A 26,393-nucleotide genomic window follows, 5' to 3' on the forward strand; every position below is an offset into this window, starting at 1 on the left:
GGCAAGACTGGCAGCTGTTTTCATAAGCATTGGCCACACTGATTTCTGGGCGTCTCTCCTGCTCTCGGAGTCTCAGAGATACCTACAGACTCTCTGTCCTGAGGTCGGGTCTGGAAAGGGTGCAGCCAGGCCTGTGACTGCACCCGGGGTGGAGGACGCAGGGCTGGCTGAGCCACTTCCCTGCTCTGTCCTGGCTCAGGAAGGTGGGGAGCTGCTGTAGTCAAGTTTTAAGAGCACTCCGCCCGCCCTGTGGAGTGAGAACCACGCTCCTGCAGGCAGAGGACTGGCCAGAGGAAGACAGAGTAGCGGTTTAGCATCTGTCTCCTTTATGAGCAACTTCCTTCCTCCTGTTCTTAGAAGGCTCGTGATCCATGCGTCCTGTCTGAAGGAGCACGCCCCTCTGTGCCCAGTGACGCAAGTTTTTCTGGGCTGTTTCTCTGGTCACAATACGGAATAAACAGCAATCAAAATGACTGGTCAGAGCTGTAAGAGGAAGAAGAGTTAGACATGGTGGTAGCAAACTCCCTTTGTAAAAGATCTCAAGTGCTATACCCCCAAAAGGAAGGCTTTGTGTAACAATGTGTCAGAGGTATCCTTGTGACTCAGCACTTGGGATGAATTCTAAGGTGACTTCTAAGATATTTCTGACTAAATCCTTGCTGTCGGTGCCTGAGGCTTATATGTCACAGCACTTCCTATTTTCTTGTAGCAGACATGGCCTCAGCTGGCTCAATGTAATTGTAGAGTCCCAGGGCTGGAAGGGACCTTGAGAGGTCAGCTGTCTCCATAGCCAAAGCAGCCAACTGTCTCAGCTTTTGGTAGCCATGGTAACTGTAGCTGTTCCCTGCTTCTGGGATTCAGATGGTCATCGCATATGTCCAGCAAGCTGTGTGCATATATGGTCACCTCTCCAGTTAGCTGTGGGGAGGCTGACGAAGTTTCTGGGGGAGGGCCTATAGGCTGGAAACCTTGGTTAAGCACTGAGATGGTTTCAGTGTTTCCTCCAAGATCTTAGAGTTTATATTTAAGTCCACCTCGTATTCAGTCCACAGTCTGAACTTAGAGGTGAGAGATACTCAGCAAAATCTAAAGGAAAATGCCAGCTTCCAGTTCCAGAAACTGTTCAGCATAGATGGGGACTCTGGCTCCAGAGCTTGCTGAGTTACATTCCCTGAGTCTGGAGGGAGGGCGTGAGCTCCCAGGAAGTGAGCTGTGAGGGGCTGTCCCAGACACGACAATGGAGCGGACCAAAAGGACCTGGTCAGCCCAGGTCATAGCACTCCTGAGAACAGCAGCCCAGACGGAACACCCTGGAGGAATGGCGCCCAGCAGCAGGGAAGCAAAGCTGTTGGCTCTGTGGTTGGTGGAGATGTGTAGCCTTGGGCGAGTCATCCAACCTCTCTGGGCCTTCTGCTTGTCTGTAAAGTAGGGGATTTGGAACGGAAGCTCTAAAGAGCTCTTGTTTTCAAAGTTATCCTTTAGGGATTAATAGTAATTGTAACATGACTTCTTTTCTTCTAATCTTTCAACCCATGAGATGGTTCTCGTTACTGTTTTCCAGAGGAAATTGAAGCAGAGAAGTCACTTGCCCAGGGCCAGAGAGCTAATCAATGGCAGTCCGTCCCCCAGAAGTAAGACTCCCTAGCCTTCCTCTTACTTCTGTGCTGGCTGGTTAGGCACCAGCATTTTATTCCTTCAAACAGTGAGTGCCTCCAGACCTTTCCGGTCCTGGCACACAGGCAGCGCAAGTCCAGGGGCAGCAAGTCCAGGCCTGATCAATACCTCACCCCCTTCACAGGGCACTTGCTGGGAAAGTCTTTTGGAAAGACATTCTCTCAGACTTCAGCGTTCTTCTCGGGTGGGGACTCCCGTCTTTCTGTCCCAGGCCTGAAAGGCAATGACAAGTCATGCCCTTAGCTAATTCAGGGGGAACTAAACAGCATTCTCAGTCCTTCAACTGACTCTTGAAACGTCTGGAATCCTGAGCATCAAGATTATTTTAAAATGTGGAAGAGTGTGACATCACGTTCCTTCTGGAACCAAACCTCCAGGTAAGTCCGTGCGCCCCCGCGCGTACACACACACACACACACTGCCACGCTGCTGTGGTGCAGAGGGCTCAGGAGGGTCGCAGGGACTTGGAAATATTTTTTTGGGGCAGATTTTGAAACAAGACTGGCAGGAATGTTTTTCTTCTAAGTATGGTTCTGTGTGGACGTGCCTGAAATTGCCTTCAAGCCTTTCTAAATTAGAACAATAGAAACAGGAAGCAGCCTAACTTAAAGATCTAGATTCTGAATGTTTTTAAGGAAATGCAGATAGCACTTTCAAGTTCTAGTACAGCGTAGTACGGACTCAGAAGTCAGGCTTGAACCTGAACACGTGGCCTAGAAGTGAGCTAGGTGACCCGGAGCAAGCTCCCTAGGCTCTCTGAGCCCACATGTCCACCTCGTCCCCTCACGGGCTTGTCTGGAGTGAGACAGAGCGGTGCACAGGCCGGGTGCACAGGAGGTGCTCATGTGGCATCACTGAAGAGAAACGACACTAGCTCGGTACCACCCACGGTGCCACAAGGACAGGCCTCACATTCAGGAGGTAATTGCTGGGCCCATGATTTGCATATGTAGTGGTAACTTTCTGAAGCTGATGTTTGAAAAGCTAACAAAAACATTTCTTTGAGGAATGACAATTACTGTGTTTGACTACGTGAAACACCGAATGACAGCACACAGATGGGTCCTCGCTGTGCTGGGCAGAAAGCCTTTACCATCACTGTTTAAGCGGTGCTTCCAGCACATGTGTGGGAGGCCAGGAGGGCTGATCCTTCTTTTCTAAGGAGTAAAATTGAGATACAGCCTGGCTGGTGTGGTTCAGTAATTGAGCATTGACCTATGAACCAGGAGGTCATGGTTTGATTCCTGGTCAGGGCACATGCCTGGGTTGCAGGCTCGATCCCCAGTGGGGGACATGCAGGAGGCAGCCGATAGATCACTCAGCCTCATCACTGATGTTTCTATCCCTCTCTTCTCTCTGAAATAAAAAAAAATATATTTTAAAAAAGTTGAGGTACAGATGGAAAGGAGAATGTCTAAGGTCACACAGCTAGTTAGTTGGCTGCAGAACTGGAGAAAAACCTTATTACTTGATGCTGTGGTCACCAAGCCCCAGGGTCTTTGTGTAGAAATAATTTTGGATGGTGAATTTAATGAACTAATCAAGCTCTTGGCCTGTGGCTCTGTGGAGCGACTGGTTTCACTTTTCAGAAGAGGTAGAGTTACTTCCTGGGTGGTTCCGAGCTGCCCCTGGACTCTAAGGTCCGTCCCCTGCAGCCTGCTGGGGTGGGAGGGTAGTGTTGATGGTGATGAAGCTTAGGAAACCAGAAAAACTGGTCCAAGGATTATTACCTCAGTGGGATTTCTGGGTGAGGTTCCTGAGTGTGCCCACAGGGAACACACCAGTCACTTTCTGATGCTTCTCTGGTTGAGATCGCAGCCGGTAGGTCCTTCCTACCATGTAGTTTCCCATAAAAAAGGGAGGTGGGAAGCTGGGTGCAACAGTATCTAATTTAGCATGTCTCAAACACCGTGGCCTCGGACCCCTTTACACTTTGAAAAATTATTGAGGACCCCAAAGAGCTGTTGCTTATACTTACCTATTGATATATACCATCTTAGACATCAAAACTGGTCAACTTTAAAGTTTTATTAATTCATTTAAAAATAATAAGCCCAGCCCAGCTGGCGTGGCTCAGTGGTTGAGCGTCAACCTATGAACCAGGAGGTCACAGTTCGATTCCTGGTCAGGGCACATGCCCAGGTTGCGGGCTCGATCCCCAGTGTGGAGCATGCAGGAGGCAGGTGATCACTGATTCTCTCTCATCATTGATGTTTCTCTTTCTCCCTTCCTCTCTGAAATCAATAAATATAAAAAAAACACCGTTACATTACAAATAACCATCTACGACAAATAGTTATAACTAAGTTTTCCAAAACAGAAGCCATTTAGCGAGGAGAGCGTTTTTGTGTCTGTTTAATGTCTGGATTCTCAGTCTGCTCCCACAGTCAACCTGTTGCGATGTCACACATCTGTAGGCTCTGGAAAACCACTGCACTCGTGTATGCGAACAGGGAAGTTTCTATCTGTATACACATATAAAGTATCTATCCACAAGTGCCATCTTAGTATCATGGAACGTTTTGATTTCACTGATTCTTTGACAGGGTCTTAGGGAGCCCACAGACTGCACTTTGAGAACCACTGATCTAATCTAAAAGATGAGGAGACTAAGATCCTACTGAAGGGTTTGGTGGGGATGGGGGGCAGGAGACTGACTCTGAGTTATGGTGGGAGACCTCAAATTTGGCCCGTACCCCTCATAAAGCAAACTTGAGTGTTAAACTATATTGTTTCTGATATTCCTTCTCTTTAAATTCTGTGTGTGGCTTCTCTTTAATTCAACAGACCTCCCAAGTACTTACCATGTGTTAGGCCCCAGAGGATACCAGGACGGTCTCTGCAATCAAGGTACTTAATGTCCCCTTGATTCTGAGGGCTACCTAAGGGCAGGGCAAGGCCATTGTCAAGTCTCCTGGTGTGGCATCAGGCATGCAGTATGGGATAAAGGGCCAATTTCCAGTTCCATCAAAGAGACAGATACAATTCCTCTATTCCTTCCCTCTTGGGCCAGCATGGTGGTGGTACCCTATCTCAGTCCATTTAAAGTCCCTGACATTGACTTCACCTGCCCTCTCGAAATTCCTACTTCCACCTCTTTCTCCCTCCTTACATGGCTGCAACATGTGCTTCCACCCTGCTACTTAGAATCTCAGCAACTTTGGACTCCACTGCTGACCAGCCTCCGATCTGGATTACACAGAACCCTCCAGGCCTCCCCTGTGCTAACCCTCCTCTCCTGCTGCTGTCCAGGCACTGCTGGCTCTGTCTCCAAGGCCTCCCCACTAGCGAGTGCACTTCCCGACTTTCCTCTTTGCCAGCAAAGCTCTTTAAAGTGCCCTTCACCCACCTCCAGTCCTCACTACTCAATCCTTACCATTCGCCAGCGGCTAATCCTCCACCTCTGCTATCCTGAAAAACACTTCATTCAACACCACTGTTCTCACCACCCATTCTTTTGCTCTTTCATTCACTGCCAAACTTCTTGAATGAACAGTATATACTTATACCTCCATAGTGTCACTGTCCTGTAAACCTCTGCAAACTCCTGTTCCCCTTATTTTCCTCTTTAGACACATTTCTTTGCATCCTCTACCAGAACGAAAGCTCCATGAAAGCAGGGATTCTAGTTTTGTTTACTGCTGAATCTCCCGCTTAGAGCCTGACACACAGTAAGCCCTCAGAGCAGTGGTTCTCAACCTTCTGGCCCTTTAAATACGGTTCCTCATGTTGCGACCCAACCATAAAATTATTTTCGTTGCTACTTCATAACTGTAATGTTGCTACTGTTATGAATCGTAATGTAAATATCTGATATGCAGGATGGTCTTAGGCGACCCCTGTGAAAGGGTCATTCGACCGCCAAAGGGGTTGCAACCCACAGAGACTTGTTGAAGGAACGGTAAGCTCCGTGAGGATGGGGTTTTGTTTTGCCCATGTTATATCCTCAGTGCCCAGCACAGTGCCTGGCACCTAGTCGGCACACAGTATTTACTGAATTTGTGAGTGAATTGCCCGATGTGCGATTTTTTTAAATGCTGCTTTGGTTGATGTTTGTTTATTGCCTTCTGCTTATCTGTCCCTTCCTGCCGTTACCTCACACCTGGGCTTCAGCAATGACCTCCCTTAAAGTGCTGCGGTTGACATCCATGCTGTATGCTTGCAGCAGATTACTTTCCTAAAATAGCATTTTGCTGTTGCTACTCTGCTCACAAACTTTCACTGCCTCCCAGTGCAGTTTCTAATGTGCAAACAGGTGGTGTGGCAGAAGCTCATCTGTAAGCTGTCTGTTCAGAACAGCGGAACAAAGTTTACCGTCAGTGTTACACTGACTCTTACCTCAGGTCAGGGAAGTTTCTATCTGTATACACATATAAAGTATCTATCCACATCTATCTACATACCAAAACATCGCTCCCATCATTATAGTTTAAATAAATGTAAAATAGTATTTCTACAGGAAATGTACTCAGAGCTTCATTTTTGGGACGTCAGGCACATCTCCTGACCTACAGGGAATTCCCCCTGAAAGACAAAATTGATGATTCTCACAGACTGTGACAGTGGCTGTTTAACACACCTGTCATTCAAAGCTCTTTGAATTCCAGTTCCATCAGGAAATCTGTGTGATGAAACCTCTTTCCCCTCATTCTAGCTGAGAGTGATAGCATTCCTCCTCTGCAGTCTAGACTGCTTATTTGATAGCTCTTTTATCTATTGTATTGTCTTGTATTTTTAATTCCTCCTGAGTGTATCTTATTCTGATGAGACTATAAGCTCCTGGAGGGAAAGGCTCTATTCTACTATCTGTGGCACATAAACAAATAGCACTCATTAGACAATTAGTTACTAAATAAATGAATTAATGTCAAAGACAGGCAAGCCAGGCACCTGTTCTCCACAACGGCCAGTTCTGCTCTACCCACAGGTATCCTGCAGCCCTGATGTCGGGAGGCTGCCTTGGACCTGTGTGCTAGAGGCTACAGTAAGAAATGGCTAAAAGTATGATGGGCCTGTGTACAATGACTGTGGTTAACTGTTATATGCCCACAGGCATGCCTTGGTGACGTGTGGGTTCAGTTCCAGACCACTGCTCTGAAGCGAATATCGCAATAAAGCCAGTTGCACAGATATTTTGGTTTGTCAGTTTCATGTAAAAGTCACATTTGCACTATTACTGTAGTTTGAGTATAAAGCATTCTGTCTAGAAAACGTAATACATTATTACTAAAAAATGCTATCTGAGCCTGCATGAGTTGTAATCTTTGTGTGAAACACAGTAAAACTTAATATGCCTATATGTGCTGGTGATTTAGAAACACAGTTCTAATCCTCACAACTAGCCTGTGTGGAACCTGGGGTTCTGAGACACTGTGATGTGACTTATCCAAAAGCTCAAAGCTTTTCAGGGCCGGAGCCAGGATTTCAGAGCTGGCATTCAAACAGTCTGTCCACCTCCAGAGCAGGTGGAGCAGACAGCCTGGAGTGCGGCCTCAATGGTGGGTCAGGGCTGAGCGTGCCTGCTGGTGGCCACACTGATGTTTCCTTCTGCCCTGATACTTCCTCACTAACACGGCTGGATCAAAGGCGACCCCATTAACCTTTCCTGGACCAAGAAGGGCCACTTCTCAATGGTCACATGAGCAGTTCTCTAGGTACCGTCAGAGTCCAAGCCCAGGTTCTTTTGACACCACCACACTGATTCTCAGGTCCTGGAAAAACTCAAAGCTGTAGTCAGATACTCCATATGCTGTTCAAGGATCTTCCCTGCAACATTGTATAACAAAAACATAAATGCCTATCAACAGCAGAGGGGTTAAATTACAGTTCAACCATGCGGAGTACCATAATGCAGCAAAAGGCAGCGCACATACACGTATGTGTTTGCACAGGCACAGAATACTCAACGAAGGAGATTTATTCATTCATCTAATATATATTTATTAAGCATTTTAAGGTATCCAAGAAACATTAAGAGATTACCTATGAGGAGTGGGTCTGAAGGAAAAGTAGCAACTTGTACTTTTTGGTAAACTGTACATTATTTTTAAAAACTATAAGCATTATTTTAAAATTTTAAAAAATTGATTTGAAAAACATCAATTTGTTGCTCCACCCATCCATTAGCATTACTTTTTATAGTCAAGATTTTTTGTTTTATTTTACTTTTTATGTTTTGGTTTAAGGATATGTTTGTCTTTTGTAATCCTACTTAATATTTTATTTATATTCTTTGAATATTTACATTCTTTCCATACTGGCATAGATGATGATTTTACTTTATTTTGGATTTTTATTGCTTCTTTTATGGGAAGTGACCCTTGTAAGTTTAAGCCCAGGAATAAATAAAACGTAAAGCAAAGCTCCTCCCCATCCTCAGCCCTTCTCTCCCTCCCCTCAAAACACACACCGGGCATCGATCTAACAGGCTCGGCGTCACGTCGGACGGACTCTGAGTCGAATACTCGCCCCATTTTACCAAGGAGGCAACTCGAGCCCCAGAGAACTGCCGGCTGGAGGCGACTTCCACCACAGCGGACCTAGGAAGCCACATCCTAACCCGCTCAGCTCCGCCCGTGGCTCCTGTCCTGGAACACTCGGCAGCCGCCAACCGCTTCGGCGTCCATCCCACGGGCTCGGGACACGGTGGCCGGAGCCAGCTCCCCGGGGGCGGCGTCCAGGCAGAAAGGGGGCGGAGCGTCCGAGGCCCCGGTGTCAGCCCCGCTCCCACGGTCCCGGCGCGCCTGTCTTTTCCTCTCCGCAGACTGCGGGGCTTGAAGTCGAAGGAGCCAGTCCGTCCCGGGCCACGGCCGGGCTTCTCCGCCATTCTCGGCTTCTTTCCGTTCGGGCGCGACAGCAGCTCATCTTCCCGAGCCCTAAGGGCCGCGAGCCGCCGCAGCGACGTTCACCGAGAAGCAGGCGAGCGGGCCCGCGCCGGCGGGACTGCCAGAGCGCATGCGCGGTGCGCGAGCGCGGCGAGGGCGCGGCTGGCCGACGCTGCGGCTGCGCACAGGCGGTGCCGAACGCTGCGCCTGCGCAGTGGCGGGGCGGGGCGGGAAGGAGAGAGGCGGCGGCAGCGGCGGCGGCGGCTGCTGAAGAGGAGGAGGAGGAGGAGGGGGAGCGGAGGGAGGTGTTTCTGTCAGTTCCGGCTGTTTGTTCGGGAAGTGGATCCGCCGCTGCCGGAGCAGCCCGGAGGGAGCTGCGGTTCGCGAGGCCAGCGCCGACCCCGCCTGCCTGCCCGCGCCTCCCCCGCCCGCCATGGCCCGGGACTACGACCACCTCTTCAAGCTGCTCATCATCGGCGACAGCGGTGAGGGCCGAGGCGGCCGGAGGCGGCGTGGGCCCTGCCGGGCGCGGCCCGCGGGGGCCTCAGGGCGGGCAGACGGGCGGGGAGGTGCCGGCCCGCGCGGGGCGGGCGGGCGGGGCTGCCCGGCGGTCGCCGGCCCCAGGGGTGCGCCGAGGGGCTCGGGGCCGCGCCCAGGAGAGGCTGGGGCGCCGGGCGGCGGAGCGGAGGAGCCAGCGAGCAGGGGTCGGGGCTGGGGCGTCCGGTCCACTCACCGCGCCTACCGCTGCCTCACGTGTGACCTTGGTCAAGTCGCGCGATCTCTGGAGTTGGAGAGACCTGGGTTCGAGTGCCGGGACCGCCAGCTTCCCCAGCCGGTGACCTTGGGCGCGTTGCTTGGCGTGTCTGAGCCTCCGTGTCCTCCTCCGAGACGCGGGGACTGGCCTCGCCGGGCGGGTGGTCTTCGGGAGAGGAAGCCGGGAGCGCGCCGTCCCGCCCCGGCGCAGGTGTGCTCTGTGGATGTGATCGCAGTGCCCTCGGAAGCCGCGACTCTTCCTCTGCAAAGTGGGCCTGTGCCCAGCACCTGCCTCGGGGTCCGGTGAGGCTAAGAGGTGAGGCAGGTGAGGCACCTCGCACCGGGCCCGGCCCGCCTGCCGAGCTGCTGTCGCTCTGCCTCCCCGGGTTCCGGTTCCTCGTCTGTAAAATGGGACACTAGTCTTGGCGTCCTGGGCCGATGGGGTGTCGGGGGAGGTCACGCACACAGTGGGTGTGCAGTGTTTGTCTGCTCTCCTGTGCGGCGTGTCCATGGCCGGGCATGGAGGTGCAGCCCCTGTTACCGAGCGCTCAGCATCCCCACGCTCCTGGCGGTCCTACTCGGCGCCCTGCAGCCTCTCCTGCCCAGCGCGTGCCTGGCACTCAGTAGGTGCCTCACACATAGTTGTTGAAGGAATATTCAGTGTCCTGATCAGCATTAGGCTGGTTTCTGGGGAAGGGTGGAGGGTGTCGAGGTGTTTGGAGTGTGGCAGGTACGCAGGTTTATGGGGTGACCAAGAGGTCAGGGAGGCAGGCCTCGGGAGGTTTACAGGAGCGTAACTGAGGCGCTGGGGTTCTATGATGGGGAGCACCCGACTTCATAGACCAGACCAGACCTGCGCTGAATGTGGGCAAGGGGTCATGTGACTAGAGGGGGTGGAGCCCGCGGATTGGTAAGGAGAGGGGACCGAGTCAAAGGGATGTCAGACCTGAGGTAGGAAGGAGTGTTGGCCCGGGGAAGTGGGTGGGTTTGGGTCTCCTGGGGAGCAGCATTGGGATGTGGTTGGTGGTTTGGATCAGGTGAAAGATGGCTGAGGTTTCCGTGGTTACTGGTGGAAGGGAGAGGTAAGAGGAAAAATTAGGGGTTAACTACAGAGATGAAGAGGAGCTGTGGTTGGGGAAGGAGTGAGAAAGGAGGAGGTTGTGGTTTGAATAAAAGAAAACCAGACAAGCTGTGTAGACTTGCTGGTGGAGATGGCCTCCGGCCTTCCTCTGGGTCCGGAGTGTATGCCCTGACGGGATTTGATTTCTGCCCTGGTCTTGGTTCTCTCTTTTGGGGTTAAAGTCAGCTCTCCTTGGTCAGGGCTCCTTCTCCCGCGGCAAGACATCCAGAGCCTGTGCTGATTCCGAAAATGAAAAGCATAAGCTCAGCTTGTTGACTTTTCTTCTTTGTCAAACCCCGGGGGTGGGTTTGGCCCCCTTCTTCGCAGTGCATTTTGCAGGGTGTATTGATTTTTCACCAGGAGTCAGGGTGGGAGAAGACTCACTGGCTCCTAGTTCAGTGTGTAGAGGACTATGTTGAGGAGAGAAGACAGATGCTTTGCAGCTTAATTTCTCCTGACAGTGAGCTGATCCTCAAAGCCAAATGCTTCGGAGGCTGGGAGATGGTCACCATGGAAGTTCAAACGAATCTTTGGCAACTGAGCAAGGAGACGAGCATCATGTGCTCCCCTGGCCTGGGCTCCTGTGTGGGTGCTTCCTTACGGCCTACCCATGACTTCACAGACACTCCCCATCGGCTTCTCCCCTGTGCCTGTGGAGTTTGTCAGAAAAGCAAACTATGGCTCAGAGGAGTTGACTGACTTGCCCAGAGCCACACAGCTCATCAGAGGCAAAGCCAGGAGTTAACACACATGGATTCGTGTGTGAGCAGCTGGTCCCAGGCCTGGCAAACAGTAGGCCCTCAGTGAATGTTTCTTTCTTTATAAAACTAGAGTTCTTCTTCCCACTCTGCCAGATTGTACATGCTTCTAGAATTCATTCTGTCAACTTCTGCAGCTCTTTTTTTTAAAAAATATTTTTTAATTGATTTTTTACAGAGAGGAAGGGAGAGGGATAGAGAGTTAGAAACATCGATCAGCTACCTCCTGCACACCCACTACTGGGGATGTTCCTGCAACCAAGGTACATGCCCTTGACTGGAATCGAACCTGGGACCCTTCAGTCCGCAGGCCGACGCTCTATCCACTGAGCCAAACCGGTTAGGGCTGCAGCTGTTCTTTATGCCTAAGGTTCTTCCTCTCTCTTATGTTCCAACATTGGCTCTAATGTGTAACAGCATTTCATCTGATCCACGAGACCTGCTGGAGGCTGGGGTGGTCGTCAGAGAGCTAGTGAAACCGTTCACACAGTGTGAGCTGAGGCTTGAAGAGGGGAAGTGACTTGTCGGAGGTTTTCCAGTGAATTAGTTACCGAGCCAGGTTTGAAATTGAGAACACTCTACTTGAAGGTCTAAAGGTCTTCAACAGTCTAGAACCGAAGCCAAAAGGAGTGAGGGAACCATAGCCCAAGGGAGGAGCAGGGCTGGGGGTGGGGACTTCTGTGGAGGCTTTTTGAGGGTCCAAGCATCTGTGTAGCCCAGAAGGCAGAAAGCAAGGAAGAGAGCGGTGTGATGCAGGGAGCACGGTGATGACAGAGAGAGTGTGTGAAGTGTTTGCAGAGTAATTCTATGCCCCCCCCACCCCCAGCTGCCACGAGGCACCGAGTGCCGCCTCTGCTCCTTGCCCCTTGCCGGGTGAAGGATGGTGCGGCTGGACTTGGGAAGCTGCTGACTTCAGCTGTGGGGAAGGTGGAGTGGGACTTGTCACTCCTCCCGTAGGCCAGTGCTCTGGGATGATGGTCGCAGTATGTTTTCCCAAAGCGGCCTCTGCAGGGGTATTTGGGAGATGGCATTTCTGAGGGTGGGTGTCTGTTCCGTTGGAAGGGAGAGCAATGCTGGAGGTGGGGTGTCAGGCCCAACCTCGAGGCTCGGAGGAGCTGTTGGTGTGGTCTTTCTGCAGACTGGTGGCTTTCAGAAGCTCTGCAGAGGAGCTGGGCGGAGTGAAAGGGACCCAGGGAGGCCCTGCTGGAAGGAAGGCTGCTGCTTCACCGCTTCATGCAGAGAGAGCATTTCCCCTTACTGTTTTAGATATACGGGAGTCAGTAACCTTTAACTTAAGAAAAGGATTCTGCCACCCCCCAAAGTTTGAAAAGCACTCCCTTGGCTCCTATTAATGCTGCAGTCAGCATTAGATAGCATAGCTGTCAGTGTGATTGACATCCACTTAGTCATAATTCATTACACAGTGTTTTGTTGGCACCTACTAAGTGCTGGGCCTGGCTTCCAGCACATTAACTGTCCAGGGTAGGTGAGGCGAGATTGCCTTCCTGGAAGAACTCAGCCTAGTTGCCCAGACACAGCTTTTAGCTGAGTAAGTGGACCCAGAAGTCTCCAGGAGGAAGCAGAGGAGCAGGCAGGACCGATGGGGTGTTGGCATTGGGCAGAGCGCTGGGAGGGACCCAGCCCAGGACTTGGGCTCTTCTTGGCTCAGCAGGAAGCCTTGTAGAGGCAGCAATGAGGAAGTGGCTCTGAGCAAGGGTGCTGCAGGCCCGGGCTGAGCAGCAGGTGCCATGGGGCACAGACCCCCAGCCTGCCTTTGGGAAGGTCAGGCCCAGGTTTACCATGAAACAAGTTCCCCTGGGCCTCCCCAGACAGGGTACTCACCTGGAGAAGTCTCCAGACAGATCATCCAAGAGGACTGCGCCCAGAGGATTTCTGGATTAGTTGGTGTTAGGCACAGCTGGGGCTGGGGGCGGAGGTAGTGCCCTCTCTGAGGAGCTGATGAATGCTATGGGCTCCTGCCCCCAGATACGCACATATACTCACAATTTGCACTTAGTTGTGGGGGTTTCTGAGACCCTAGACTAAGTTCTCTTCCAGTCTAGTTTTGATAGCACTGCTGCTAAGTCAGCCAGAAGTGAGATGCAGAGCCCCTTTGGGGTCTTTGTTTTCACCTTCCTGACACAGATGCAGAAAGACTCCCCAAGCAGTTTGTATTGGAAAGAGCTTTAGAGCTCCCGAGTGGATTCTGATCTCAGCTCTGGATTCAGATCTCAGCTCACACTTCCTGCTGAGGCCCTAGGCCAGCTGCTTAGCTTGTTGAAGCTTCGGTTGCCACATCCTGATCTTAACAGATGCAGCTGGAGTTATAGGAGCATCAAAGTGCCCACCACACACAGCTCTCTATGCATGCTAATTCTTTCCTTCTGTGGTCAGTTGACCCAGCTGGCCTTAGGGGGTGGCGGGGGTAGGGGATGCACACGGGACAGGTTGTACCTGGAAGGCTAAAGCTGCTGTGTGTTGAAGTAAAGGGAAGCCAAGCTTACAAGGGTCCTGTGCTGGGAGCAAGTATGCCAGCAGATGCTGCGGCAAGTGAAATGCTTTGTGCACATGGGAGCTGTGGGGCTGATAGGTGTATGGCAGACAGCCCTCCTCACTGGTCCAGCTGACAGTGACCTAACTGGGGTAGCATGGCTGACAGTTGGTTCGAGTTGTCTGGGCCTCAGTTTCCTCACCTGCAGAATAGCCCCAGTGATCTCAAGGGTTCTTTGCAGCTCACACTGCACACAAATTGAAGCTCCACACATGATGTGCACTTTTCTAGGGACCACATTTCAGACGCACTTTGGGGCCAGTTTCATTTGGTGACTTGCTTTATTTCTGTCATCTGGTACCTTCCTCTGGGTTGCTGGGGCCAGCCCTCAGCACAGGACCTGGGCACGAGTCCTTCTCATTTCTCCCCTGGGCTTTGGGGGGCAGCTTGCCTTACACTAGGACCGAGGAGAACATCAGAGATGGCGTGGGGGAGATGCTCTTGGTGTGTGGCCGCTTCAGATTGAAAGCAGCATTGAGGAGGGAGCTCTGTCCCACGGGGTTTAAAACTCAGGACCCGGGTGTCACCTCCCTGCAGAAGGAAGGGCTGGTGGAAGGGAGGGACCCGTGCTGCCTCTCATCGCCCGCTCTCTCTCTCTTGCAGGTGTGGGAAAGAGCAGTTTACTCTTACGTTTTGCCGACAACACTTTCTCAGGTGAGTGTGCCTCTGAGGTGCTGCTGGGATGTTTCAGTTTTGAAATCCCTTTGCCTGGCGCCAGAACACCTGCCTCTGCCTCATGTCGCAAACCTTGTCAGTGCGATTGCAGGCTGGGGGGGGGGGGGGGGGGGGGTAGCAGGGGAGGCACAGGTTAGAGGCCTCTGTGTTCGTCTTCATTTGTTTAGTTAAAAAAAAATCCTTTACAGGCCCATACTTTGGTCACCCTGGGTCTATTTGTGTTTCAGTATTTAAAAAAGAAAAAAAAACAGTTAAAAAAATATCGCGTTAGTACATGCCTGTGTGAAATTTCAAACAGGTAGACTCAATAGTGGAAAATGAAAGCTGTCCTTTTACCTACCCCTCTGGTGCCCTGGTAGCTTCTGCTCAGCATTGTCTGTCTTTGTAACTTTTCTTCACTCCACATGCGGTGGTCACAGCTGGCCTTCCCCTCAGGGCACCAGGGACCACCTTTCCACGGCATGTACAGACCTCTGGTTCTTTTGAAAGGCTTTGAAGTTCCCCTGGCTGTGCATGGATGCACATGGCTCACTCACATGCTCTTGATGTGTGCGTGCTTTCTGGTAGCTGTGAGGCTGCATTTCTTGGGCTACACTTTATGTTTCTTCTTGGCAGAGATGAGGAGTCATGAGGTCGGCGTCTGTGCACTTAACTTTTTCACAGTGCTCTGAACTGAGCTTTCAAAGCTGTACTAAGTGAACTGACACTCCCACTGAAGGGGTTTATTTTATTTATTTTACTTAAAAAAGAAATATATATATTTATTGATTTCAGAGAGGAGGGGAGAGGGAGAGATAGAAACATCAATGGATTGGCTGCCTCCTGCATGCCCCACACTGGGGATTGAGCCGCAACCCTGGCATGTGCCCTGATTGGGAATCGAACTGTGACCTCCTGGTTCATAGGTCAACACTCAACCACTCAGCTGCACCGGTTGGGCATGAAGGGGTATAAAGGGCCCATCAATGCTAGGTCTTAGATAGTCTTCATTTTTGCTAAACCAATCAGCAAACAGTGCTATCTCATTTTAAGTTTGTATTTCCCAGATGTTGGTGAAGTGGATGTGTTTGTTGAATACATCAGGTTCATTGCAGAGACTTCAGGCTAGCTCGGGCCCTCTGATCAAGGATGAAGTGTGACTGTCTTGTAGGGAATTCCCTATGGTGTGGTTAAGGGATGAGCTGAAACTAGGAAGTGATTACATGGCTACCGCCTCTCTTGGTGGAGAAGTGGGTTTCTCCCAGCAGTCGTCCTGTAGCACCACTGGTGGTGTGATGTGGAAAGAGTTGTCTGTGTGACCATGAGCCTGACTAAGTCTCAGCTCATCGGCAAGTGGGACTGATCATCGTCCTTCCCACAGAGGGCTGTTGTGAGGGTCACCTGTGACATTGCAGGTCACAGTGCCTGGGACTCAGGAATCTTTCAGTTCCTACCAGCGGCTTGTTATTGCTTCTGCTCAAGAATGGTCACTTAAGGGGCAGCTTATCATTAGGCTGAAAAATAGTCCTTTTCCTCATGACCTTCTGACTCCCCGTCCTCATGGCTTCCACTCCTGGAGGGCTCTCTTTTGCTCTCTCGCTCCTCTTGCCATTTCTACCACCAGTATCTTAGTTGGTTCCAGCCTGAAGCATTTCAGCGGCTTCCCCCCCCCCCCCCCCCCCCCCGTCAAACTGCTGAATTTACTAGCTAGTACATGGCTCTGCCAGGGGCCTGCCTCTGCTTCAAACCTCAGCGGCCCTCTCTTAGGTGAGCAGAGTTTATAGCAAGGTTTCTCCACCTCAGAACTGTTCACACTCTGGGCCTGTGATCTGTGTTGTGGGGGCTGTTCCGTAAAGGATATGGAGCAAAGTCCCTGGGCTCCACTCACCGGGAGCATTGGTCCCTCTCCCCATTTGTGACGCCAGAAACGTCTCCAGACACTGCCCAGTGTCCTCCCCGTTGAAAACCTATGGCCTTCATCATCCGTTCTCAGCTCACCTCCCAGCTTTCTGGCTCCCACTGGTCGTTCATTCTTTTGCTGTTTCCCAAGCGCTCGCTTACTCATTCATTCAGCCACCAGCTGCCGGTTGAGTGCCTGCAGCAGTAGGCGCTGGGTCACACTCCTTGGCTCATCCAGAGCCGCAGTGCCCAGGGCCCGGAATGCCCGGCTGGCTTGTTTCTGAATGTTTTCTCTCGGTGTTTTGCCTCTGGGTGGGTTGTCTTCCCCCACCTAATCTCAACCTTTGACATTTTACCTATTCTTTCAAGCTGGGCTCAAATGTGACTTCTTCCCCAAAGCCTTCCTTGATCTCCACCCCACCTTGAACTTAGACCTTTCCTCTAGAGCAGTGATGGCGAACCTATGACACTCAACTCATTTTTTTGGTTGATTTTTCTTTGTTAAATGGCATTTAAATACATAAAATAAATACCCAAAATATAAGTCTTTGTTTTACTATGGTTGCAAATATCAAAAAATTTCTATATGTGACACGGCACCAGAGTTAAGGTTTTTCAAAATGCTGACACGCCGAGCTCAAAAGGTTCGCCATCACTGCTCTAGAGTTTTGATACTTTATAGCAGCGGTTCTCAACCTGTGGGTCGCGATCCCTTTGGCGGTCGAACGACCCTTTCACAGGGGTCGCCTAAGACCATCCTGCATATCAGATATTTACATTACAATTCATAACAGTAGCAACAATACAGTTATGAAGTAGCAACAAAAATAATTTTATGGTTGGGTCACAACATGAGGAACTGTATTTAAAGGGCCAGAAGGTTGAGAACCACTGCTTTATAGAGTCAGTTGTGTGTGTCCTGTCTGCAGCACTGTGTTATACAGTAAGCTCCAATTGGAGTGAAAACATGTCTTAGCACTCGGGCCTTTGTAAGCCTGGACAGAACTGTTACATTGGCCAGAAATTCTCTTCCGCTCCTTCTCTCACACAGATGTCACAAGAGAGCTGTTTATAACGCAGCTCATACTCTGATTAAAACCTTCAGTGCCTTCCCGTCACACACAACAGAAAGCCCAAGCTCTCCGAATGGTGCAGGTGCCCCGAGATCAGGTCTTGGCACCCCCTCCCTACCTGCCTATGACTCTGTGCTTGACCTTACTTGACCCCCTCCCTCCACCGCTATTTTTGCTATTGTCTCCTCTGCCTCAAACATTGTTTTTCAAATTGCAGGTCATGACTTGTGTGTTAGGAAGTTAATTTGTGGGTCTTTAAAAACGTTTGGAATAGAATAGAAAAAAAAGTGCATGCTAGGCCTCCCACTATTCTCAGGCCATAGCTAACAGTCCAGCCACTCTAATTAAAGGAGCCTGTCCCTGCCCAGTCACATCTCTGGTTTTATTCCTTTGTGGCGCTCATCACTTTGGAATTGTCTTTTTTATCTTTGTTTCATTGTATCATGTCTGTTGCCCTCGCCTTGACTATGGGTTCCATGGAGCTCCTTCACGCCAGGGACCTTGTCTTTTCTTACTCAGAACTATGTCCCTGGGACCTCCATCACGTTGGGCCCAGAGTGAGTGCAGTGTAGTCTGACTGGGGCACCTGTGGACCTTGCTAATGTGTGTGCTTGCAGGCAGCTACATCACCACGATTGGAGTGGATTTCAAGATTCGGACCGTGGAGATCAATGGGGAGAAAGTGAAGCTGCAGATCTGGGACACAGCTGGGCAGGAGCGCTTCCGCACCATCACCTCCACGTGAGTCAGGCACTTGCCCCCATTCTGACCCCTCGCTACCGACGTTGGACACCGTTGAGTAACTAGCCCAGGTCATGGTGGAAATGTCAGGGTGGGTCCGGGACTGTCAGGAGGTAAGCTCCTTGCTGGCCACAGTCGGTGGTGTCAAGCTGAGCCCTCCTCTTCCTAAGGATGTGAGAGGACGAGGGGATGAGATATGGCTGCTGCCGTGGGTGGGCAGTGGCTGAGTACCCTGGCTCTGGGTTGGCAGGACCGTGCGTGTCAGTCAGCATACCCTCTGGCCTTTGGTCCCTTTGGAAATGGGATGACAGTGATATTGGCTTCACCTGGTGGTCAGACGCTTAACTTGTTGGGTTGTCAGCTGTGCAGCTTCCCACCACCCACCCTGCCTCTGGGAGCTGGCTTTTCTGTTGGGAGGGTGGGAAGGGGCGCTGGCGCATAGGAGGCCGTTGAGAGGCCACTACTTGGCCTCCCCAAAGCTGGTTACTGGGAACCCGGCTCACCCAGTGGGTTGCCACAGCACCTTTGTGACTCGTAGCTGCAAATAGGAGAACCCAGCTGGAGCTCGATAGTGGAATCCTTTGGAGGGGCTCTTGGTTCTTGGGCTGTTAATGGAACAGGTTCCAGGAAAGAGCAGGGCTTTGAAGGCAGATGGTTCATAATTTTTTTTTTAAGTATCAAGTTTTTTTGTTTTTTAATATTTTTATTTATTTCAGAGAGAAAGGGAGAGGGAGAGAGATAAAAACATCAGTGATGAGAGGGACTCATTGATTGGCTGCCTCCTGCATGCCCCCTACTGGGGATCGAGCCCGCAACCCGGGCATGTGCCCTTGACTGGAATCGAACCCGGGACCCTTCAGTCCCCAGGCCAATGCTCTCTCCACTGAGCCAAACCAGCTAGGGCAATGGTTCAGAATTTATATTTTTGTTCTGTGTGACCATGGACAAGCTGCCTACACGTTCTGTGCTTCCGTTTCTCACAGGGTTTATTATCTTTAGGCTTTGCTTTGATGCTGAGTCCTGTGTGCCAGGTAATCTGTGCTTGGGCTGCATGAGCATCTCAGTGAGCCCTCTGTAGGCAGTGTTGTCATCCCCACTGCACAGTGAGGGAACTTCCGAGAGGGGTCCTGCTCCCCGTGGGTGACAGAGCCTGGACAGCACACGGTGGTGTCTGGCCCATAGTAGTTGCTTCTTTGGTCGGCCTCTCCTGTGTCTCCCCCAGGTGAGCCCTGTGTGGGGGGGCTCTTGGGAAGGTGGGTGAGGGAGTTCTCCAGCCAGAGATGTCTTTCCTCCCTTCAGCGTGCAGATGGGTGGACCCCAGGCTGGCTGCAGGATTTTCTGAGAGTGGGAAGTGTAAGGGGTAAAGAGCCTCTACAGTGGTGGCTGGGAGCATTGGGGGGTGGGGAGGCTCCAGAGGGTGCTGGCTGGGTAGCCTGGTCAAGGGATTGGATCCTGAGCAGTGTTGGGGGTGTTTCTGTCGCTGGGCTGGCTCTATAGTGAGCACTTGTGTACTGTGGTCCGAGAAGCCCCCAGCCCCAGGGGTCATGTCCTGGGGTCTGCCCAGTGCCGCTTTCTTGCTACTTGCTGATGAGTTACCTGAGCCTCTGGTGTCTCAGTGCCTATTTGCGAGGCCCTAAGGAGGGCACTGGGGTCAGAGGCTCCTTGGGGAGGGAGGATGGGCGTCTTCAGGTGGCCGGTGTGTCCAGGCTCAAGCAAGACCAAGACCTCGACCTCATGGTCAGACCAAGGCACTGACCCCAGCTGTCCTGACCTGGGGCTGGGACTGTCACAAAGGACATTACCTACTTCATTTCACTTAATCCTGATAAAAACAGCCCTGTGATTACCTCCATTTTATTAACAAAAAAGTGAGGCCCAGAGAGGGTGAAGGGACTTAGCTTGGTTAGTCAGGAGTTGAATTGAGGTCTGATACCAAAGCTCTTGCCTTTAACCAGTCCACAGTCCTGCTCTCTCACCCCCAAGAGACTGGGACTGTGATAGATGCTCGAGTGCTTCCTGAGGGTTAAAACCAGTCAAGGAATTCAGGGCAGCCAAGATTATTGGGCCTGTGGCCGCGAGAAATGCTTCGGGCAGGGCAGTGGGCCCTGGGTGTCCAGGCCCTTTTAGCAGAGGAGCCACTGCCCCTCCCTTGACTACCAGCTTCTTTCCGGGCAGGTGGGAGGGGTGCACAGCTCCTCATTCTGTTGGGGAGACTGGAGTTCCTCAGCTGCCTGAGGGCAGTCTGTTTCAGGGTGCTTGAGAAGAGGCAGCACTGCACCCTGTGCTGTGGCACCAGCCTGGCCCCTGCTGGCCATCCTGTGTGCCTGGGGAGGCTGAGGGTAGCTCCATCTTGGGGTCCCCGACTCTGCCGCTCATGAGGCAGGAGGCTCTGCAGGCCATGCCGAGGGGCCACTTTGTGATGGTAGCTGGTGAAGAAGGAAGGAGACTTGGGAGAGGTTGGGAGTTTGTTCTCTTTTCAGGGATCGGGTCAGGGTACAGTAGTGTGGCCTTTCTGATTCAGGGCATTGAAAGAGAAACTAAAAGCGCATCCCGTTGGCCTGCCAAGAACGAGCCCTGTTGTCACCCTCTCACAGTTTCTCGTCTCTTGGTAGCTGGGTCTTGCTGACCAAGAGGTGTGGATGTCGGGTGTGGGTTTGGGGAGGAGGAGTGAGGTGTGGGGTAGTGAGATGAGAGGGAGAGGGAGGCGACGATACCTGGCCCTGGAGGTAGATCCAGGTGCCCTGACTTTGGCGGTGTGACTTCAGGCAGGTCACTCAGCCTCGTGTCCTCACTGGTAAAATGGCAACCGCCCTGTCCATACAAGTTGTTGCAAGGATTAATTAGGTAGTGGATTAATTAGGTAGTGGATTAATTAGGTAGTGGATTAATTAGGTAGTGGATTAATTAGGTGGTGGATTAATTAGGTAGTGGATATAAAGCGTGGGGCGGGGGGCCGGTACAGAGCTAAATTGTGGTGAGTGAAGTGACTACTGATGGCGGTGGTAACAGGTACCCAAGGCACGGGCACCCTCCTGGCCAGAGCGCCGAGTCTCTCTCTGAGTCTCAGTTTGTTAAAGGCCCTCGCCTGGACCCCAGAGGGGGCGGAGTCTCCCAGGGAGCAGAGGGGCTTTGTGGTGGGACTGGGCTGGGGCCGTGGCTATTTCTTGGCATCTTCAATAGTCTTAGCAAAGGAGAGTTTGGAAATACATTCCCTCTACACACTTTGCTGGCCGGGGACAATGGTCTCTTCCTGTACTTGTAGCTGCTCAGAGGGGTGTCCACGAAGCCGAATTGGTAATAACCTGGCACTCTCAGCAGCAGCTGCTGGGGGTAGAGGACAGGGCTGGTTCTGGGGGCACAGTACCTAAATGGCTCGATTGTTGGGGCTCCCCAAGGCAGCGGATGGCAGAGCGTGGGCACTGGTTCTTACCTCGTTCTCAGAGGCCCCTGGTAAGTGAGTCTCTGCCGCTCTGAGTGGTTACACAGCATCGGGCGGGGGAGTCCCCTGGCTGTTGGGTCCGGGAAGGCTCTCCAGGGAAGTGGAAGTGGGAGGCCTTGTCCTCCCCTTCCTCCCCAGGTGGATGTACTCCATTTGGCCTACTGAACCACGGGAATGAACGGGGACATGGTGTCTCGGGGGGAGTGCTTATACCCTCCTGCCGCCCAGAGCTTCTAGCTCAGCAGTCGCCAACCTTTTGAACCTCACGGACCACCAGTGGTCCATGGACCACCGGTTGGCGACCGCTGTTCTAGCTGACCTCAGGCTGCAGGGTCTGTACGTTTGGATGGTGGCATATGTGGGACACCCTTTTCCCAACACTGCCTGCGTGCCATACTGCTTCCATGCTCTCCCTGCCCCTGGCATGGATGGTGGCAGGATGCGAGGTGCCCCCCAGTCTCCTGGGGAGGGAGTGCAGACCATGGCAGATTTCACAAATGGCACGTCTTCTTGGAATGGCATTTTGCTAAAATTTGAGGAGAAACATTTTCGAATGTTAAAACTAGGATAGCGAGCCCTGGCTGGTGGATGGAGCGTTGGCCTGCACACCAAAGGTGTGGCATCGATGCCCAGTCAGGGGCATGTACCTGGGCTGCAGGTTTGATCCCTCAGCCCTGGTCAGGGTGCATGTGGGAGGCAACCAATCGATGTCTCTCTCTCCCTTCCACTCTCTCTAAAAAACCAATGGAAAAAATATCCTCGGTAAGGATTAACCAAAAAACACACCGAGGATAGTGATATGATGTCAAATGCAAAACCTGCCTGAATTTTAAAAATAAAATGACAACCTCAAAGACATTTCAAGCTAGTGGCCAACGCCGAACAACCTGGTTGGCTGCCTTAGGGACCGCGTGGGGCTCAGTGCTGCTGGCTGAGCACAGTGCAAGCCCGGCCGGCAGGGCCAGGCGAGAGGGGCCTCTGGGTGTCTTGCTGGAAAGGGTTGGCCTCCTCCCAGGTCCCGGCCACTCTCGAAGCGGGCAGGCAGGTCTTGTGTGGGCTGAAGCTTTGACACAGACCCTGGCCCTACAGGTATTATCGGGGGACCCACGGGGTCATCGTGGTTTATGATGTCACCAGTGCCGAGTCCTTCGTCAACGTCAAACGGTGGCTTCATGAAATTAACCAGAACTGTGACGACGTGTGCCGAATATTAGGTGAGACTGGGCTCACTGGCGTGGGGGCAGTGGGAGGGAGGGTGCCAGGGCTGCTCCTGCAGGACCAGCTGACTTTGCTTTGCCTTCAAGTGGGGAATAAGAACGATGACCCTGAGCGGAAGGTGGTGGAAACAGAAGATGCCTACAAATTCGCCGGGCAGATGGGGATCCAGTTGTTTGAGACCAGTGCCAAGGAGAATGTCAACGTGGAAGAGGTGAGACCAAGGCTGGAGCAGGGAGAGGGGGGGAGTAGGGCTGAGCTCTGCTCCACCACCACAGCCCTGCTCCTCCCCCTGCTAGCCTGCTGCGGGCCCCCAGGTGGCTGACAGAACATGTCATAGTAGCTGCCAGGCCTTTAAAGTCTGAGCTCACATCTGAACAGTCCTCTCAGGTAAATTATTCCATTTCAAATGGGAAACTGAGGCTCCAACTTAAGGAACAGTGCCCAGCTCCACACCACAGCCAGGCAGTGTCCACTCAGTCCTCTGCCGCACTGACCCTGCCCCGGCCACTGCTGTCCCCTCTTCCTGCTTTCGGGCTTCTCTGCGGCCTTGGCCTCCAGAGCTCCAGTGACACCTGCTGTGGACACATCCCCCTGCGGGGCGGCTAGAAAGCAGGCGGGATCCTGGGAGAAAGCCGGGCCTTTTGCCTCGAGCCCAGGCTGGCCGCACTCAAGGCTCTGGGCAAATCCTGCCCATGGTGTGTGGAGTCCAGAGGCCCAGGGAAGCTGGATCCCCACTGCCTCCTGGACACCCTGCGCCTCAGTCGGGCTGGGATCACAGGACGGGCCTGTCCACTGGGAGCCTGTGGGGTGGGGCCCGTGTGACCTTGGGCGGAGCCTACGGGCTCTAGGCTCCATGTGTTCCTCTGTAGATCTGGGGGGAGAGTCCCTGCCCCTTGGGTTGTGAGGGAAAAGTGAAGCAAATTGTCAAGTGCTTGATGATACCGTTCCTGGTGGAGTGGAGGACAGGACTGTGGGCCGGTAGGTGAATCCTGGGAGCGCAAGGGTGTCTTGGGGTCTAGGTTCTAGGCTGGCTGTGCTGTGAGGTGGCAGGGCCTGGGCAGGCTCTGGGCCCCCTAACCAGTCATTAGTAGGGGCACCTTTATCTGTCTTGTCCAGAGAGTCCAGCTGAAGGAAAGGGGTTCTTTCTCTCTAAAAGAAAGATTGGAAAATCCTGAGAGTGACTTCTCCAGGACACAAGCTCATTGGTCTTTGGAGTTCCTCTTTGACCTCTACACGTCACCACCTCCTTCTAAAAGGGTGCGAAGACACACAGACCAAAAAATTCACAAGTAGACACAGAAAGCTGGGCCCTGGGAGGTGGGGAGGTGGCCTTGCCGGCCAGCAGCGCAGCGGAGACGGGCCTCCGCACCAGGTCTGAGGCCCGCCCTGCCTCCTTCATCCTCACAGATGTTCAACTGCATCACAGAGCTGGTCCTCCGAGCAAAGAAAGACAACCTAGCAAAACAGCAGCAGCAGCAACAGAACGACGTGGTGAAGCTCACGAGGAACAGTAAACGAAAGAAACGCTGCTGCTAATGCCGCGCAGCCCCCTGCAGAGACTGCACTGCGGCCACTCCCTGGCCCGAGGCCCGCCGGGCTCCTCGGGGGACAGTCTCAGTTTCGTGCCGTTATTTAAGAATTCTCTCCACGTTTTTGTATCTGGAGGCGCCATCGGCACTTCCTCCCCTCCCCCTCGAGTACCAAGAAGGTGTTGGACAACCTGCCCTTCCCTTTTGGTGCCCCTGCCCCCTGGCCAAGGCGCCTGGGCCCAGCGAGGATGCTGCCAGCGAGCGGACTGATAACCCGTTTGTACATAATGTATATTGCTTTAACCGGCTGTTTCACCCTCGTCCTGTTCTGGCTTTGCCTCCCTAATGCCAGCCTGCTGCAACAGACCCTCCCTCCCCATCCCATATTACCGCCAGCAGCTTCCTGAGGAGATGGGATCGAGTTCTAGCCATGTCTTTTGCCAACCTGGGCTGGTGGAGTGGGCTCCACGTTCCTCATTCTCTCCTGCAGGCCATCGCTGACTTCTGTACCTGGCAGGTAGGGCCTTGCTCAGCTCCCCAGCCTGTCCATCTCCTACCCATCTGGCAGTTGGGGGGCCTGGCCTTGATGTGGGCCTGGGGTTCCCATTAGAGGCCCTGCCCTCAGCTGACCCAGCCCGTTGGTTCCACAGGAGTCACTCCTGCCCTTTGGCCAACAGGTTTCTTGTCCTGCCTTCTAGACGCCTCTAAGCTACAAACCCAGGGGAGCTGTGCTTCTATTTATACCAACCTGTTTCAGTTCCAGCAGAAAGACAGGGTGTGTTCACGCAGGGACGGGGCTTAGGAGCATTATTTTAACAGCTAAGAAAATGAAGCCAAATCAAACGAATTAAGTTCCTCACACTTTTCTCTTCCTGAGGTTCGGTTGGCACAGCAGCAAGAGTTGTGGCCTTCCCTTTGGGTCCAGTGTTTGTAGAAAAAGTGAATGGCTTCCTGTCATTGTGGGGCCGGGCTCTTGGCAGAGCCTCTCTGCTTTCCTGGATGCTGCTTGGTGGGAAGAAGGGGCCTCACCCTTGTCTGTGTGGGTCCAGGGCCTCCCACCGAGTTCCTGGGTCTTCGATGTGGGGAGTGGGTGCTGCTGGACTGTGGGGATGCTGCCTCTTGCCTCTGAGCTGGGTGGCAGACAGCCTCAGGTCACTGACAACTGTCTTGGTGCAAAGGTAGCACGAGGATTCCTCAGCAGGTGGGAAGGAATGGCAGCTGCGGCTGGGAGCCAGCCAGCTTTGACTCCCCTGGTCCCTCGGAGGAAAAACCAGGGTTATCTACACTTGATCACTGTCCCCTCTCCTCCTCCTTGGGACGCTTCATTCACCTTTCCCCTAAAAGGATCACGTAACCTGGGAATAATTTATTTCAACACCGTGGTGTGTTTTACTAGATTTCCTTCCCTGGCGATTTCCAGCTGAAGCCCTGACTGGACAATCACATCACAGATCACACTGCAGATTTTCCTCGTTAACACTGTTGGGGGGTTTTTAATCAAAATGTGGGGTTCCCCACTTCCCCAAACTGCCAAAACACTGTGGTTCCACGTGACAGGCCTTCACTTGGGAGCTGCAGGATGAGTTGGGGGAGTTGTGTGGGCCTGGGAGGCGGTGCTGTGGAGGGTGGCTGATCATGGATCCTGGGTGGCAGCACACTCCACTCTGAGCATGAAGGTGGTGCTGTAGGGCAGTGCTTGCAAACTCAAGCAATAAGAGGAGGTCCTGGAAGTTTCCAGCCCCGGCTAGAAACCCCCATGGCTCTGGCAGCTGGGTGTCCAGGCCCAGGTGGCGGGTGATTTTGGTGACGACTGTGCCTGTCCCGCTGAGTGTTGTTCGCATGAATGGGGGGTGGGGGTGGGGCGCTCACAGGGCTGGGCTGATGTCCTGGTGGACCTGATGCGAAATCCTGTCGAACAACAAAACTTTTAAATGGTTTGCTAGGATTATTTCTGTATTGAAAGTTTCTAATTATGCTTTTTTAAAAAAGTACTAAAAATAAAGGTTCAAGCTGCCAAATTTTCTTCAGGGCCTGTTTCCTTTCCTCCAGCTGTGCTCTGGGTGGGCCTGACTTCTTCCACCATTGTGTCCAGCTCTGGTGGGTTCTTGCCTGAGGCCCAGGGACTGAGAAGCCCAGTTCACTTTCCCCATGGAAGGCTGG

General features: G+C 52.5%; 1 protein-coding gene across 2 annotated transcripts; it reads left to right on the forward strand.

Annotated features, from left to right (window-relative positions):
• Positions 1–8,770: 8,770 nt before the first annotated feature.
• Positions 8,771–26,255, forward strand: RAB35 (RAB35, member RAS oncogene family). Of its 2 annotated transcripts, XM_070399889.1 has the most exons (6): positions 8,777–8,983; positions 14,284–14,334; positions 17,924–18,047; positions 22,576–22,700; positions 22,791–22,915; positions 24,112–26,255. In XM_070399889.1, the coding sequence occupies exons 1-6, from the start codon at positions 8,932–8,934 to the stop codon at positions 24,238–24,240; spliced, it is 606 nt and encodes a 201-aa protein (XP_070255990.1). In that variant the 5' UTR covers positions 8,777–8,931; the 3' UTR covers positions 24,241–26,255. The 2 variants fall into 2 exon arrangements, with proteins under 2 accessions (XP_070255991.1, XP_070255990.1); XM_070399890.1 differs by lacking the exon at positions 22,791–22,915 and having other exon boundaries at positions 8,771–8,983.
• The last annotated feature ends 138 nt before the right edge of the window (positions 26,256–26,393 follow it).

The sequence above is a fragment of the Myotis yumanensis genome, unplaced genomic scaffold (genome assembly GCF_028538775.1).
Source record: "Myotis yumanensis isolate MYYU_CA2020_CCGP unplaced genomic scaffold, mMyoYum1.0.hap1 SCAF_19, whole genome shotgun sequence".
Lineage (NCBI taxonomy): Eukaryota > Metazoa > Chordata > Mammalia > Chiroptera > Vespertilionidae > Myotis > Myotis yumanensis.

Coding starts and splice junctions, on each gene's coding strand:
- RAB35 (XM_070399889.1), top strand. CDS start 8,932: ATGGCCCGGGACTACGACCACCTCTTCAAGCTGCTCATCATCGGCGAC. Junction 22,701..22,790: donor CGACGTGTGCCGAATATTAG/GTGAGACTGGGC, acceptor TTTGCCTTCAAG/TGGGGAATAAGAACGATGAC. Junction 22,916..24,111: donor AGAATGTCAACGTGGAAGAG/GTGAGACCAAGG, acceptor TCATCCTCACAG/ATGTTCAACTGCATCACAGA.